Below are 16,862 nucleotides of genomic sequence, written 5' to 3' on the forward strand. Positions count from 1 at the left end.
GCACTTGCAAATATCCCGGTCCCTTGTTCCCCGTTGCCTCCCCCCTGGTCGACCAGCCTGGACTCTTTTTTTCCCTCTCTCGTTCTCTCTCTCACTCTCTCACTGGGCGTCGCAGCCGGGGGCTTACAGCGGTGCTCGAAGTACGGAGTAGCCAGTCGAATTGGCGATACGGGCTAGTACATAGACTTTGGTGACCAAGGACGGGAACATTGTCTGGATCGACCTGTCTGCAGGTGGTGGGCTTGATCCCTGAATAACTGGAGCCCTCGGGTCGGCTTAGTTTAGCGTACACGAGGCCATGCACTTGAACATTCTGAGTAACCACCCCCTGGCAGGCAGTCTTCATGGGATCCTGCAGGGGTTATTTACGTGCCTGGGCGGATGTGATGAGGAGGCGACGGGTCCTGGGCGTTCTGGCGGAGGTGACGAATAATGGACACCCTGACCTGCCACCCCGCCAAAAAGTCTTCATATCCACTCGAGAGATCTTGTCTTGAAGATGCTCTGGTGCCCCCGTTTATGCGCCAAGCAACTACTCCGTGCCAATGCTCGTCTTGCTCGTCTCCCGGGCACAGTTGCGGGCATGCCAACACGACAAGCTCTGTCAGTGCAATCATATCGTGATAGATGGCTAGGTTGGATTGGAGGAGCTTTTGACGGAGCTGAACCAGAGGAATAGGCGATTTGAACTGATCGAAGCGGGCCGAGGGGCAACATGACCTCCAAAGAAGCAACAAAGCAGCTCTCCAGTTGGCTGCAGCTCCGAGCCCCTGACAGGACGAGGCGGGACAGGACAGAAGAAGAGTGGAAGCACAAGGTCCCCCAAATATGTATGGCTTGTGCTTCAAACGCGCCTCCAATCGCGGTGCAATACTGCCATGGCGAAACCGAGCTCCGCATAGTGACGATGAGGCGCAACGCCATCTGGGGAGATGCCCTGACAGATTCCTAAGCTTCTGTCAAATGAAAAGGTCGATGCTTCCTTCAGCATCTAACCGTGTGTTAGCCGCAAAGGATGGGATACCATGTGTATTTTCGTAGGGCGAGGAACAAGGAGACACATGCCCGCAATTTAATACAATAGACACGAGCATAGCGCCATAGTAAATACTCGCCGTCTTCCGTACAGCGTCAACATCGAAGAACCGGTACAAGGGCTGGCAGCAGGTAATCAGCATTTGTGCAAACTGCCGGAGAGCTGACTGGAAGGATTTAACTCGTCTGGCAAGACCGACGAGGCGAGACGGGCAAGGCAAGATGATTTCGAGAATCCAGATGTCGTGAAGTTGGAGCTAGCAGGCAGGTGCCAAGTCTGCCAAGCACCAGTTGAAGACCCGACGGGGGCAGCTCGAGTGTCTCTAGTCTCTACTCCGTACAACGTCTGGGCCAAATTCGGACGCCGCCACAACATTCGTGCATGGCATTCGTGCGCAGTGCAGTGTAACCACGCGGCCCATGTCGTACATAGGGTCAACTGGTGTGCTGGGCCAACAGTGGTGGGCTGGTGCTGCATGAGCCAGAGGCGTCGATTGATGGTGGATGAGGCAACGTCGTGATGCTCCAGAGCACCAGGCCAGACTTCATGGAGAACCGAGCTGGAACCACGAATTGAATCGCCTTCTCGAGTCCTCGTCCAGCAAACCGTCAAAGTCTGAATTCGCCGCTCCGTTCCTGTACAACAACAACTGACATGGAATCTGCGGATTGACAATAGTCCATTCAATGGGTGGCTTTGTCAGGACCCAGTAGAAGTGGCCAACATGGGGTCGCATAAGCTGCAGCCAGCGCTCGAGGGCCTGTGCTGGTACGACAACAAAAAAGCGCTGTTGGTTGGAAACTATCCAATCGTAGATACCATGGTGGCTATTCCGTACATACATGAGTCGTCATCGATAGTTGTCATCAGGCAGGTAGGTAATCGGTCTACGGAGTACCCCGTAGCCCATCACCGCTCATGGCTCGGCGGTGCTATGATAGTAATTCATGCATGATAGAGTATATATGCGCCCCGCTGCGCCCAAAGGGCAATTAGGAGTTATCCGGAGCAAAACATGCCAATTCCTCGGCACCATTTGGCCATTCAATGTTTCTTGGCCCAGCCACTTCCTGGAAAGAGGTTGGCAGCCCGCGTTGTCAATACTTGATTGCTTTTCGGGCGACCACTCCGCAACGTCTCCCTTATGCCCCGTCCCTGATGCAGGAACAAAGTAGCTGCAGGTACCTAAGGTGTTCACCAGCTCGACCGTGAGAAGAGCCGCTGGAGACTACCGAGTACTCCGTACTACGCGTGTATTGTGCAGTTCAGCAGTATTTTTGTGAGACATGCATGTGGTGACCCAGCGTCGTGTCCCTCCGCACTATCCTGTGCTCCGGGGACTTTGTCCCAATTTCAAATGCGGAGACAGGGTCAACTGGTAGTTTGGTAGTATCAGCTTCCGGCCGAGAGATGTCCCTTACAATTTGCTTTTTGGTTTTCTTCTTTGTGACATCGCAGTGCGGGTACTCCCTAGCCAGAAATTGGCGGGCGCGCTTTGGCCTTGGGATGGGGTTGAAACAGGCCGCGAGAAACAAAGTTCAATAACCGCGATCAAGTCGTCTTGGTATCTCAGATCCCGATCAGCACTAATACGGCTTGAGTTCCACCTCGAAGGTTAAGTAGCAACTCCATTGTCTGCACATACCTTGTATGCCAGAGTTCCCGATACTCCGTTTCCTAGTCACTCCCATGTGGGAGAACATACTCGCAGAGACATACATATACAAACCGTGATGGGGAAAAAGGCATTCCTGAACCCAAAGTTGCATTTGGTGGCGCTGCTAGTTCTCCCAGTCAGGTCCCATTCTATTGTCGATGTTTCTTGAAAAGACTGCAATTATCGGATTGTGAGCCCCTTCAGCGCTGCCTCAAGACAAGGGACACCCAGTTTGGCATGTTTCCTTGCTCTCCAAGCGGGGAGGTTCTTTCGTTCCTTTAACTTTATTTGCAGAATATACGAGGCGGCGATATTGATCCGTGGAGGACTGCGAGAAAGTGGCAAAAAGGCTGCCAATGCTCTCTTCATAGGCCAGTGCGGTGGGATAGAAGGCAGTAGTTTCAATGTTTTGTCCAGTCAGGTTCAGCATTTCCAAGCTGCCACCAGTTGAAGAGCGCCCCAGCGGCTAAGACACGGCGTATGGTGCCCAGGCACAACCTGTCACTGGTCAAAAACTGCATGCGTAAGTTGCACGCTGACTGGTCGGCCGTATCGGTGCCTTCCCTCCATTGAGAGCCTCAGGTGCGCGAGCTGGGTTCTGGGAAGGAACATCTACCTATAGAAGCGACGAGCCAAGCGCCCCGAGACGTTCATTTTGGTCCGTCTGCAAATATGATTTGATTTTTTACTCATCATCACTCTTTCGCGTCCTCCAACTCCCACGCGGACACATGTAACTCGAGTCATTTCGAACCGACGCTCGTGTCCTTGCCACGATTGCAATTGGCTCTCCCCCACAAACAACCACATAGTTGCATGTGTTCTGCTCAGCATCCATTGGCTCAACGCTCAGCTGCTCTCTGACAGCGTGAGGAACTTTGAGGACAGTCTTCTACTTGGTTGGACATTCAGCTTTCGGCCATGCACATCTTACTTGGCGGGCTAGCATCGTTCGATGCCATGATTACCCATGTTATCTCGCGGCAAAAAATTGTGAGATGTCCTTTCGCGCGGTGCGTGCTCCGTACTGTACACGCATGAATCCGGGGAAGCGCTCCTTCTGGCAACCAGACTTGGCCTCGCCAATGACTTGAGACCATGACATTGTTTCGGATGTCCCAATCGACGCTTGACCTAGGACTCTATTCTTCTTCAGACGAGGCGGCATCATGCTACGCAGCAGAGGTTTCAGTATCAAGCCGCCTGTCAACTCGTCTGAAGTGCCATAATTTCGAAACAAGGAGCTCGTGTTGCAGCCAAGTCAAGATATCAGCCCACAACCGAACGTTCAACCTGTCAATTCGTCCAAACCATTGCTGCATCCGTGGCGACTCTCGTTTACCACGACCACTTGCGGCTCTTCACCCCGGGTCCAGAGACCTCTGGCCTCTGGCAGCTTGATCTGCCGGACACTGGCACATGCTTTACAACACTCCTCGCTCCCCAAACTTGCGCTCATTTGCCTCGGTGCGCGTGAAAATGCGAGGCTTGTGCATTTCAATATTCTAGGGTCTGCAAGCCACTGCTCCACTTTCATCAACATCCAAATCATGAGGAGAGTCCTCATGAGATGGCGTACGACTTGTTACATCCATGCTGTCCTCAATAAACCTTGTGTCCAAGTCTCCTTCCCCAAAAATACATCGCGAGTGTGGTGACCGATCCCTGGTTTACCCCGGTTTTTTAAGACTGGATAACGTCATTTGGGTCAGGTGAATTTTGAAAGAAGGCACAGGACTTTTTTCCAGAAGCCCGTTACATTTTGAGTCGATTTGTGGTAACTACATCTTTATTACATCCGTCGAATGAAACCCAACTACAGTTACTCATGCAACCCAGCCTTACAACATATATTACAACAACACTTCATGGCGATACGACAATCAAGTAGCCGCCAAAGGAGCCGCCAAACTGCAAATCATATTCAAAGTTCTATGCTAAACAAAGGTACTAACCTGGTACTCTGTAAGAAACCAAGGGATCTGATTAATTCCCCGCTCTTCATAGCCCTTTAGACATGGCTTGATTACAATAGCTCTTTTTTAAATTGCACACTGGCCACCTTAACTCGGGACCTTTCTGTTCGCGTTAGCATGTGAGTCTGATGCGGCAAAAATCGCACCGCCATGACTTGCTCGCATGCCTCTAAAAGGATTATGAAGGCTATTGAATGTCAAATCCCATATGCTCTGCAGTGGCTAACCCAGCTAGGTTCCTTGTTAACCAATATTCTCTTCCTGGCTAGACCAGTTTGGCTGGCATTTTTGTGGCTTTTTGTAGCAGAAGTTCCGGTTGTGTTTTACTCTGTGAAGAAGCACAACACAGTAGTACCAAGAATCGAACAGGTTGTTTCGCATGATGCCAGGTCTCAGGTTCGCGTTTCAAGGCAATGCTCCTCTCGGTGTTCCTCCGGCGGAGCTGGGGCGACAACGGGCCATTTCGTGCGGATTGTCGCATACTCTGTGAGGAGACCAAATGCTCACCTTACCATCCGGAACGGGATGGTGGAATCTCGCACGCCATTAGTATCCCGGTTAATACAATGTGGTGTTAAGAAGTCCACCCGCAGGGAGTGTGAAAGGCCCTTGCCTGTCAACACGTTGGTGCTGACTAGAGCCTTCCCGTCTCAATCGGTTCAAGCATGCCTCAGTTCTGCATGTGCTGAGGGGGCTTGTGCCCAGGAAGCTTCCAGGATTAATTTTTTTTCCCTAGCTGGTTCTGTTGTCGTTTCCCAGTCGTCACCCTACCCCTCTGTCAAAAAGAGGGGAGGACATTTTGTTTTTTTCTGTGATGATATCCTGGTTCAAGCACAAGGGTGCCGGGAAAGTAGCGTTTACCTAACGTCTATCATATCCCCATACCGACTTTCATTTCGAAGCGTACCCATCCTTGGAAAGCATTGACGAGACTAGGTATTCAACAAAACCTCGATTTATAAATCGATAAAGTGCCAATTTCCGCATTAGCACAACAACATGTCTAATCGTCTTTCACCCGCTCTCACCCATCCTCCTATTCGTTCGTTGAGGCGGCGAATCCACCACCAGAGTAACGAACATGCAGCTCTCTCCACTGAACCAGTTGTTTGGGACACGGCGGAAGTCTTCAGACTCGAGTGGAACTTGAGCCCTGGCCCTGGTTCAGGGAAGATCTGTCAGCCTTCATAGTAGGGTCTTATGGACTAGTACCCGCAAACGAGGATGAACATTGCCAAGGACAGTTTGTCACTGTGGTGTCAATGCCTCGGACCGCCCGCAGTCTCATGTATATTTCGACTTGAGGAACAGGGCCAAATGATCGAGTAGACGTCACTAATATATGCTCACAATAAACAAAATTTGTCGGACGCGGCAACACCAGAGACCCACCTGAGCTTTATTACTACATATATGTATGCATATGTATATACTAATTTCATTTGCAAACTGTTCTTTCGAAGCTAGTGTGGCAGTTCGCCCCGTAGGAAAAAGCTTAATTCGGCCTCTCACGAACTGCTGGAGGATAACTCAAACTTATGCCGCAGTCACACCAAGGCCAAGCTCGTTGTAGTCGCTGCTGGAGGAGGGTACGCCCCCAATAAGTCCACCCTTTTGTGTCGCTGCATCCATAGAATGTCCAAACTATGCGGAAACGTCCAGTCGTACCTCTCGTATAGAATAGCTTGCGGTTTGCAGCCTCGGAGTTGTAAGCATCAGGCCGTGTTGGCTCTCGACTGCAGCAAGTGTAATGACTCCGCAGTGCGGACTTTGATATCGGCCGTGGTTATGGCGATGACGTTGCGTGTTTAACATCGGAGCTCTGTTGCTCCTACGGTGTAACTCATTGGTGTCTGTATTTCTAACATTGTGAATTTCCTAGTGGCGTTTAGCCCAAGCTATGAACAGGACGAAGCCGTCAAGAGGATTGTAAATCGTTCATCTAGAGTCTCAGCCCACTCGCTTGCAAACGTGTTTTTCGGTGGAACAGTCGAAGGAAACGAGGCACAAGCTGGTTTTCGACGTGACTTGTATTGGAGAATAAATAGGAGAGTCCAGACGACAAAGTCGACAATGATGGCAATGATGGCAATCAAAATCACAGACTTTAAAATACGATACTAAAGAATACCAAAGAAAGGAAGAAAAATATCACGGAAAACCTACCACAAGATTCGACCGACGACAAATGGCTCCCCAACATATCACTTTCATCGGCATCGGCAACATGGGCAATGCTCTCGCGCAGACATTGCACAAGGCCGGCCATTCGACGACTATCTTGAACAGAAAAAGGCACCGTCTCCAAGTCGACAAAGTCATGGAACTCGGAGCCGAATTGGAACAAGACGCCGAGATTGCCATCAGCCGCAGTGGAGGGCCGGTCATGGTCTGCGTGCTCGACCACGACGCCATCTACAAAGACCCTCGACAGGGTTCCATCGTTTTGCCGGGAAAACAGTCGTCAACCTCACCAACGGCTCCATTGTGCCTTGTATCGAGCTCCTGAGGAGCCTTCAGAACACGGTGGAAATGGCGGAATTGCCGTTGCAGCGTCCATACTTGCTTCAGTAGTACATACGTAGCTAGAAGGACGTAGTAGACGTGGTACGGAGTACAGAGTTTTAGTTTATCAATTGTGGATATTTCGAGTCCATGTGATGATGACGCTACAAGCTGGAGGCTGACCGTGTGACTTTTTCTTTTCCTAAACAAGGCGTGGCGTTATTTCCGGATCAACTTGGGCCGGTTTGGCAATGCTTAGCATGATGCTCTTGCCGCTTTTCAAAACCACCTGACCAGGGCCGCTGCTGCCCTGGACGCCGTGGCTTATTTCACGTCAATGGTCGACTGGAATATTCCGTTTCGATCTGCATTTGGGCAGAGGCCGGGTTCAAAACACGGCATATTCCATGTTGCTGGTACATTTGCGGCCCTGTCTCAACAGCTCGAAATTGCAGATTCGCAAAGAAGAAAAAAAGTTCATTGTGATGATCCGTCTGGATATCAGGCCCCGGCACCATGTACGCGGGCTACACAGTTCCTCCTGCGCGTGCCGAAACAAGGGTCTTTGGATCTGTGACTCCGTGAGGGAGCGACGGCTACATGCCAATGCTTGGTGGCCGAGGCAAAAAATAGCTTCTTTGGAATAGCAGCATGTACAATTCTACCCCGGGAGCGCGACATGGCCAGTGGTCCCTACGCTGGGGACTCACGTCAAGGCACGCATGGCCGGTACGTCACCAACAATTTGGAAGCTTTTCTCATGGTCGCGGACTATCGACCTGTGTGTGGAGACACCAGACTCTGGTTAGCTTGCTGTGCCGATCGCCCTTGGGGCCAAGAGGCTTCGAGAATGGCGGATAGCATCTTGAGCTTCTTTATCCGGAAGAGACCGCACATGGACCCTTTTGGTACCTTGCCCAGGGATGCTCAAAAGCGCACCAAACGGAATTATCTACAAACTACATACGTACATTGTACATGGTTGTCGTTTGCGCCGATCGCCCGTCGAGTTGGGACGGAGTCGAGGGCGACAAGGGGGCCGTGCCGGTGGGTTGGCCATGCATGATTGTGCTTGTTTGCTTGTTTGCGCCGAGAAACAAAAGACTTGGAAGAGGCAACATGTCCCAATGCAAGAAGAAAGAAGGAGGGTGCCACACTGTGGGAGAGACGGCGACCTTGGCTCACTTGGGCATCATGCCCGACGCGAGGCAACGGATGACTCTTCTCCACTTGCGCCTCAGGGGCGTGGTTCATGGGTAGGGGGTGGTTTGGGAAACGTTTGGCTCGGGAATGGGATCATGGTGCGTCTGCTTCAACTGTTATTGCTCTTGTGCAGGATTTGGGCTGGTGCCGCGCGAGTTGGAGGAGCGCATAACGGCAGCAACTTTCATATCCGGCATCCTTGCATCGCGAAGTATCTGACAAGCGGGAACCTAGTCTGTCCTGCGGATGGCATGAACCACGTGCGCATCGCTCGAGAACATCATCATCAAACCGCCGTGCCGAGTTGCGCAAATCACACGGAGCACCATGTTGCAGCCGTGCCGATCACGACCTGGGCCCGTTCCGTCGGCGTTGCGACGTTACGGCCGGCGCTCCGCTGTCCTGACGTTGATGGACGTGTAGCTAGCAGAACGGGGTGTTTCAGGGTCGGGCTGCAGAGAGTGTTTAATTTTATGCCGAGGCGAGTTGCTATTGTGTTTGCCTGGTTGTAGCAGTTCTGGTTTTGTCGTGATACGAGTTTCTGACGTGAATTGCTGGGCGGGCTTTACTTTTTCTACTAAATATATACTAATATATATCAATATATTAAGGTGTGAATTGTAACGATCATTAGTCAAGTGAAATTACAAGCATGATACGAGTATCGTGCAAGCGTAAAATCTGATAACATAGTATTGGGCTGTATACTAATATATACTAATATGCATTACCCTATCAAGTTACGCAAATCACAAAGCATATCAAAGCCTACACAGTTACGTGTGAGGCACCATATCAGAGTGGCGTGAGTACTATTCTTTTTGCTAGTCATAATACGTTAAATGGCTAACCCTATAGTTAGTATAGATAATGTTCCAGCGTCGGTTTACGATGGTCATATTCGTCACCAGCGAATACAGCGGGTTCCGTTACATGGCCCTGTAACTGGTGATTTAATCGAGGCAACAGCATTGAATCTAGAGGAAATCGATGCCATGCCTGGTAAGTAATACCCTATTCGCCCCTGTAGCTATCGACTTCCTGTGAGTACCTGGCGGGAATCGGGTCGATTTTTGGCTGACTTGCGATTTTCCTGCTAAGAATTCGGTCATTAGTTTGGATGAAGTACTGAGTATGGAGGCTCGTCCGTTTGCCGCCAGTATCGCGGCAGTTCCCGACACGGCTTCTGGTTGACCGACTCAATATCACTTGACCTTTCCGAATGGTCCAATTAATGGGGTGAGTGTAGATTTCTGCGATAAATCTGACCTTCTTGCTAACCTATTTTTGATAGAGCGCGTCGTTATTATGGTAGATGGTGTTCCTCTATCTCTGCTGCTCTTACCCGGCCCTTATTCTGTCCGGGCTCCAACACCAGTCGAGCCTCCTTGACTCCGGCGAAGCAGACTACCACTGCCGGTGCTTCCTCTTCTTTCAAGGAGAGACAGGCAGGTGTCTTGAATGTTGGCCCTTTATATACTAATTAACAGAGTAGTTACGCGGCTTAATGACCTTAGGTATTGACGCAACTTGGGTTATCACGACATGGCAATGCGACCTGCAGTCGTTGGCTTTGGCGGATGAACTTGTCCACGTATGCCGTATGCATCAAGACATTCTATAATACAGTAGTAGTAACTTTCTCAAACCAATCGTACCATTCCTCCTCCCTACAAAACCGAGTGCCCTTCACTTTTCACCACTATTTACACACCACCAGCCGCAGTATATTATAAATGTATGTCTGACCAAATCCCTCCACGTCGCATACAGCATCTGTGTATTCTGGAGATAATAAGTCTCCGTTTTCCAATTTCCTCCGACATGCCTTTGCGGCCAAACATGTGCTATAGGGTATGTTGTTTTACGTACGACTAGTCATCTCCAACCGTACACCTTTCCGACATAAAATGGCCAACGCAGCAGGCATAATTGGAAGAAAATAGAATCCAGTGCCAACACTCAATCCGTGGCATAATCAAGGCCAGTTCCCTTGGATTCTGTACATTGGACGAATCCGTGTGTATTGGCAACGTCACAAAATGCCCCACTAGCAAACATGGAATTATGACTCCCTTCTCACTCATCACAAGAACTTCAAAAGCCTCGTCACCGCTCCACGCCGGCTCACAAAAAAAAAGATAAAAAGATGAATTCGTAACTCACAACATCATATCAAACGTCCCATTCCTCCTGCGTCGCCAACAATCTGCATCAACAACCCCCAACTCCCAACTCACAAGAAACGACAACACTCGTTCCCTCACCACCATGTCAATACCCATCAGAACCTCGCACTCTCTGCTCCTCGCCACGGGCGAACCGCCCGCCACAGTCCGCGTCCAAAACATCCAATCCACCATCCAAGGCCCCAGCGACGCCTGGGGGCGACAAGACCGCCCCCAGCCCATCTCCGTATCCGTCGCCGTCGGCATGGCCCAGTCCTTCGGGCCAACGTCGACGTCGGACGCCCTCGCCTCCGACACAGTGCACTACGGCCTCCTGAGCAAGGCCGTCCTCGCGACGCTCGCACGCCTCGGCGGCGCCCAGGGCACCAGCAGCGGCCGCCAGCTCACGCTGCCAGCCATCCTCGACACCATATGGACCGACCTCACGGGCGTCGACACGTCCGGCCAGCAGCCCGCCTCGCCCGCCCAGGGCCCGCCGTTCCTGAAGCTCGCGTCCGTGAAGAGCCTCCAGGTCGGGCTTCGCCTGCCAAAGGCCACGCTGCAAGGGGCCGGCGTGTGCCTGACGGCCACGGCGGCGTTTGCCCGCGGGGCCATGACGGCGCGCGGCATCAAGCTGGCGCTGTGCGACTTGCGCATCCCCATCCTCATCGGGGTGAATGCCAACGAGAGGCGCGCCAAGCAGGGCGTCGTGGCCAACGTCGAGGTGGACCGGTTTGACGAGGCCCGCGATTGCTACTGCGCCCTGGAAGACGTGATAGCCAAGGTATGTCGGGAGGACAACCCCCCCTGTGATTCGTTTTTCTACCCGCGAAGCCGGTTCTGCTAGCTGACTTGTTTTTGGGGGCCCAAGGCCATGACAGACTCGTCCTTTGAGACAATCGAGGCCCTGCTGGCGGATATGGCTCTGCGTATCACGACGCACTTGGTTCGGAATCACACGCCGCCGGCGGATGGGGAGGGTTGGCAGCTCGGGATTGCGGTTGAGAAGCCCATTGCTGTGGTGTTTGCGGATGCTCCGTGTGTGGAGTTGCGCATAAATACAAACGACGTCGTTCCCGGGGAGGACGTGGTTCCGCGGTGAAAGTATGGTGTGTGAGTAAAGTAAGTAAAAGATTATAAAAAAAACAGACATAGAAAATTAAAAACTGATTTACATGGCCTGGATGACGACACCGTCGTAGCAGCACATGCATATGCCTAACCTATGCACAGTCTAAACATGTCTTCTAATGCCGTGGGTATCTATATATTTCGCTTGTTCTAGGGTAATAAATAGCCTAGGTCTCTAGAACGCCTTCCAGTCCAAATGTTATCAAACATCGCTCTACGGGTTATAATAAATCCTGCTGTGCCCGTTAAACGCCTCCAAAGGACAAACAAAAAGAGCGGCAACCGGCTTTTTTTTTTTGATAGGCTCTTTGCCATTTTACAAATCGGCCTTTGCAGAGAGGGCCACGTCGCCATTGGTTACCTCGCGGACAAACTCAGGGTCAGGATCATACATCATGACGTGGAAGTGTTCCACAGCGTGAATGGACTTGAGCGCAGCCCAATTCCTGAACCACACAACCTGTCAAAGGAAGGGGGGAGTTAGCACCCAGGAGCGTTATCTGCAGACGCCTGAGCGGGGTTTGGTTTGCTCGACCTTGATACGTACGTTCTCTGCTGGGACCCGTGTTCGGAATGTCCTGGTCACAAACGCGTCAACCTCTGCTTTCGCCTTGTCGGTCAAGTCACCACTGGTTTGATTGGCCTCAAGCTCAAATTTGGTCCACACAACAAGATGGACGACTCGCTTGTCCAATCCGTAGGGCCAGTCGTTCCACAGAATCTTTACGTCTTCTGCGTACTGAAAAGGGTACCCTCGTGACTGGATAGGAGCCTGCCACCGCAATCGTTCTTGCAGAATGAAGCTAGCAACGCTGCCGTGTTGCTTGGCCAGTCTGAAAGTGAAAGCCTTGTAGCGTCTTAGATCCGAGGGCGTTCTCTGGAAGGCCTCGAGACGGTTCTCTCGAACAATCCCGCAGACCTGCTCCCATGTGAGGAGCTTAAAGGCGGAATCTGGCATACCAACAATACGGCGGTCCTTTTCGTTGAGAAGGGCGAGAAATGGGGGGCACTCAGCAGTCAACTCATGAGGAGGACAGTTGACCTGCCAAAAGGGCATGACATGGAGAGAACCCATGGCGATGAGACTGTCTGTCTGGACGGGCTGGTATGGGATAGATCTCGAGGCAAAAAGGATGAAGAGTTGAGTGTCGAGGCAAGTTGTCACAACTGTATGTACGGAGAAGACTGTGCTGTGAAGGGAGGACGTCGGTCCGAGTGGATACGGATGCCCGCCCTGGTTATGCGGATATATGCAACGACGTTAATGCTGATCGTTTCCGCAAATACCGGCCGAGATTGCTGTGCTGATCAAGGGGGCAATGAGATGAAAATAAGGCTAGGATAAACTGCAGAGAGCAAAAGAGATGCGGTCTGGAGTCATTTATGCCTAGCCCTTGGGGAGAGAAGCAACTGGCCGAAAACTTCACATGAAGCGACGTCGATGCCGCGATTACGCATCGCTGGACTGTGAACAAAAGATGCCCGACCGAGTCATGGCCCGACAACGAGCGCTTGGTGATGGGCAAAGATGCCTCTTTTTGGACAAGCCATGAGACCATCTGCATGCCAACAACATGACGAGAGACATGTTGTTGTTTGATGGAACGGCCAATGGAGAAGACGGATGCAACGTCGTTCTCGGTCCGCACTAAGGATGACTAAGCCTGACCAGCCAGTGGCCAGTGGCAGTAGTTCATGCTTCATTTGGCAGAATGTTGGCGTGTTCATGCAGAAGTATGTATAAAAGCAGAATCAATTTTATCAGGAGAGTAACAACTGTACCCCATACAGAATACAGATGCCCGCATTCCGCTACGAACAGAAGACGGTCTGCCTACAGGTCTTGGCATTGAGTAGACTAACGTCCTGCCCCTGGCGAGTCCGTGACGTTGGCACTCGCTGCAAATTCAATATATATCTGTGCTCATTTCATTTACACGACCAGCCTGCATGTTGATGTTGCAGACGGGATCTCATGGCTCTTTTACACGGCCCAGGCCGGGCGATTTCGACTTGGCCAATGCAGCCCCCACGTGTCCGGGGATCAGCTTCCGGTGAGGTGGCTTCTAGAATCGAGACTGTCAGAACTTATTAATAGTGGCCCTCAATTAAATGTCACCGAGTACTGAAGTACCTAAGTACTAAGTACGTACTCTACACCCTGTACAAAGTAAGTAGTCGGTACGTGCAACAAATGCTGCGAATTACCAAGTATTCGGTAGATGAGATGGACGTACTCCGTAGTAGTAGGACTACTACTCCGTACACTTGTGAAAATGAGAGGAAGCAGATTCAGTCTGTCACGGCCTCACTGCAGAATGGACAACGAGCCTCGACGCAACACTTTGATCAAAGGCCGGCCCTGCAATGTACTTAGATGTACTAGTAAGGACTCCAGCACTCAGTAACCCCCCCGGGCAACCAAGCCAGCCACCTTGGAGCTCTGGTTGCCAATTTTATTATTCCGCTTCGGCCCCTGAGATGATGGACAGATATGGCAAGGCTGGGAGGCGACGCGAGATTATTGATTTAATTCTCGTCTCGAGCGGCAGCAAAAATAGCCTCGTTTTCAATTTCTCTTCGGCCAGGAACGTCGGAGTGTGCATTTTGCTGCGCCACCGGATCAGTGATAATTGACGCAGTCGAAAAATTGGGGCAGTTGGATGGCTGATGTATGTACGCATTACTGTTTAGATTGTTCTCATTTCCCCCTGGACGCTCAACTTGTGAGGATAGGGAAACGAGTCCAATCAGGTTTTGAAGCGCTACCATGCAGAGTAGGCTCCCAGGACCACAACACCACGACTTGCTTCGCGATTTGGAGTTGCGTACGGAGGAGTTGTTGGGCGAGAAAGACGAAAGTGATCAAGTCAGGGCCTGTGCCTGTGCCTGTGCCTGTGCAAAATTTTTCTATCCATCGATGGCTTGAAGCTTGCACCGAAGCTAGTCGGGCAGATGGCTTCGAATTTGCAATTTGTTGGGCTTTCGATGGTTCGAGATGGCGCGCCCAGCATTGGCCGTGCCTTGCAGCGGCGAGTCCGCGAATGTATGTGTGTGCACTCATTCAACCAAGCTAGAGACTCTGCAATACCGACCCGACACGATGCTATTTGCACATGTACTGCGATGAACACGATGGCGGCGCATTTCACCAAGATGAACGACGTCGAGTGACTGACTTGCTCTGGGCAGCCACAGCGTAGATGCACCAGGATAAAGCACATCAATTAATCCATTGGCCAGCATTTGCCCAAGGGCGGCGTGGGGGGTCCCTCCAGAAGGCTGAGCTGCGAGATGGTATCATCGGGATCAATCGCATCCTGGGCCCGTTTATTCGTTTTATTGCAATGTCGTTTTTGACCCCATGGTGGTGGGGATGGGCGATTAAACAAAAGCCAGGAAGCTTTAATGAGTCAGATGGCTGGGAAAATTGCGATGTGGCGGGGAAGGAGTAAAAAAAAGCGATAGAAAATAAATTAATATTGCGTTTCTAGTTTTTTTTCTTCTCGTATTAGCAAGGGGTTCCTGATGGAGCAAACCTGTTTTCAGTCCAGGATGGGCATGGCTCGCCATTGTTAACAAGTACTATTCGAGTACATGGATACATGTACCTTTAGAATAAACCCTCCCTTCTAGTTAGAATACGGACACGGCTCACCACCTCCATGCCAACCGTGGGAGGTTGGAGAGAGATTGCGCCCCTTTTCGTCATTGCCAACGGTGTACTCCGTAAAGGGTCCATTGTCCATGGCCATTGGCTCGAACAATGAAACGATCATCCGGTGCTGGATGTACATCATTGTGCTCGTTAGGTTCCCCTTTCTGACGTCAACCTTTTGCCCCTCTTTGCGGCTGCTGAGATTTCTCCAGAGTCGTCGCCCATTGATGCATGCAAACCGATGGATGCTCCAAAACGAATGTACATGCCACGCTGGAGTAAATACTTAAGTACCCAGTGCCGTCTGGTCTATTGGTCCCCGGTGCTCCTCCAGCACTGCTTCAGCACTGCTCCCGCAGTCTGGGAGCAACTTGGAGGCCTGGACGCTGTCGCCAGTTCCCGGTTCCCAGTCGTTGCTGCCGCCGCCTCCCCACAAAAAGTCTGTTAGTGGATACCTCCAACGCTGAGATGCTGGCAGGCAACCGGGGGGGTAGGGAGGGAACCACAATTGTTGACCAGCAGTGAGTACTGTGTACTCGGTACTGACTGTTTGGTTGATTCTGCACCAGCAATGCGTACCGAGTACTCCGTAAAGAGCGCCAAGTAGGGGCCAGCTGAAGCTCACTGCTCACTTGGTACTTTCAATACTATCCAGGCCCGACCAGAGTCGAGACTGGAGCTCCAATCTTCAAGTTCTTTAAATAAGTGACCTAGCTCCTCCCCCCCACCTCCCCCTGCCCCGCCTTCCCTGGCATCACTTATTGTCGACATTTCCAACCTTCATCGTCCTTCATTACTCCTAAACCTCCCATTCACTCTCCAACCGAATTGCTGTGAAAAGAGTCGGTTTGACAGCTTCCTCCCCCAAACTCTACGAGTGACCTCGAGCCACACCTGATACCCCGAAGCACGAGAACTATACGTACAAAATGGCTGGCGTAGTAAAGAGCGCTTTACCCTCGCACCTGAAGCCTGATGCGGCCAGCGGCGACGACAATGGCTTCGAGAGACGTCATCATGGCAAGACCCGTAGCCACATGGTTAGTAAAGGCTTCTTTTCAGCACTCTTCAGCTTGCGATGCCCTTTCTATCTCGAACACTCCCCGTGTACCGCTCGCTATCCTGGCTCCTGCGTCTTTGCGTTTGCGACTATCCATCTGCTCCTCTTAATCGGGTCGATTGTTCTCGTGCTGCGGAGACGCAACGCAACGCAACACATCGCATTCACTGCCGTTGTCTCATGGGAGCTCCCAGCTGCTGTCCCATGAGATTGTTCGAGCTTGTTTGTCCCATCACAACACAGCTGTGTGGCCATGGCTGGACCTGCAGCTCTCAGGAGCCTGTTTGATTCAGTAGCTTGGAGGGTCCCATGGGCCGCCAAGTTCATCTCGTTGTCGCTGTGCCTCGACAGAAGCAATGGCAGTATTGGACTGTCCATGATCCTTGCAGAACCAGTTCACTTTTTCATTCGGATGCCCCGACCTTGACGCAAGTTCTTTTATCCTTCCAGCTGGATTTCTGAGCCCTC

At 51.5% G+C, this 16,862-nt stretch overlaps 4 protein-coding genes across 4 annotated transcripts; 3 read left to right on the forward strand and 1 right to left on the reverse strand.

Annotated features, from left to right (window-relative positions):
* Positions 1–6,857: 6,857 nt before the first annotated feature.
* Positions 6,858–7,178, forward strand: G6M90_00g101380 (uncharacterized protein; the record flags this gene model as incomplete). Its single annotated transcript, XM_014690722.1, has 1 exon — positions 6,858–7,178. One exon carries the CDS (start codon positions 6,858–6,860, stop codon positions 7,176–7,178), a length of 321 nt encoding a protein of 106 aa, XP_014546208.1.
* Positions 7,179–10,648: 3,470 nt separating this feature from the next.
* G6M90_00g101390 (uncharacterized protein) lies at positions 10,649–11,647 on the forward strand (the record flags this gene model as incomplete). The annotated part of the gene is made up of 2 exons (XM_014690721.1): positions 10,649–11,329; positions 11,417–11,647. The coding sequence occupies 2 exons, from the start codon at positions 10,649–10,651 to the stop codon at positions 11,645–11,647; spliced, it is 912 nt and encodes a 303-aa protein (XP_014546207.1).
* A 345-nt stretch (positions 11,648–11,992) lies between these two features.
* Positions 11,993–12,751, reverse strand: GIG1_1 (N-acetylglucosamine-induced protein 1; the record flags this gene model as incomplete). Its single annotated transcript, XM_014690720.1, has 2 exons — positions 11,993–12,136; positions 12,224–12,751. The coding sequence occupies 2 exons, from the start codon at positions 12,749–12,751 to the stop codon at positions 11,993–11,995; spliced, it is 672 nt and encodes a 223-aa protein (XP_014546206.1).
* A 3,512-nt stretch (positions 12,752–16,263) lies between these two features.
* On the forward strand, positions 16,264–16,602 carry G6M90_00g101410 (uncharacterized protein; the record flags this gene model as incomplete). Its single annotated transcript, XM_066131590.1, has 1 exon — positions 16,264–16,602. The coding sequence occupies one exon, from the start codon at positions 16,264–16,266 to the stop codon at positions 16,600–16,602; it is 339 nt and encodes a 112-aa protein (XP_065987625.1).
* Positions 16,603–16,862: the final 260 nt, after the last annotated feature.

The sequence above is a fragment of the Metarhizium brunneum genome, chromosome 6 (assembly GCF_013426205.1).
Source record: "Metarhizium brunneum chromosome 6, complete sequence".
Lineage (NCBI taxonomy): Eukaryota > Fungi > Ascomycota > Sordariomycetes > Hypocreales > Clavicipitaceae > Metarhizium > Metarhizium brunneum.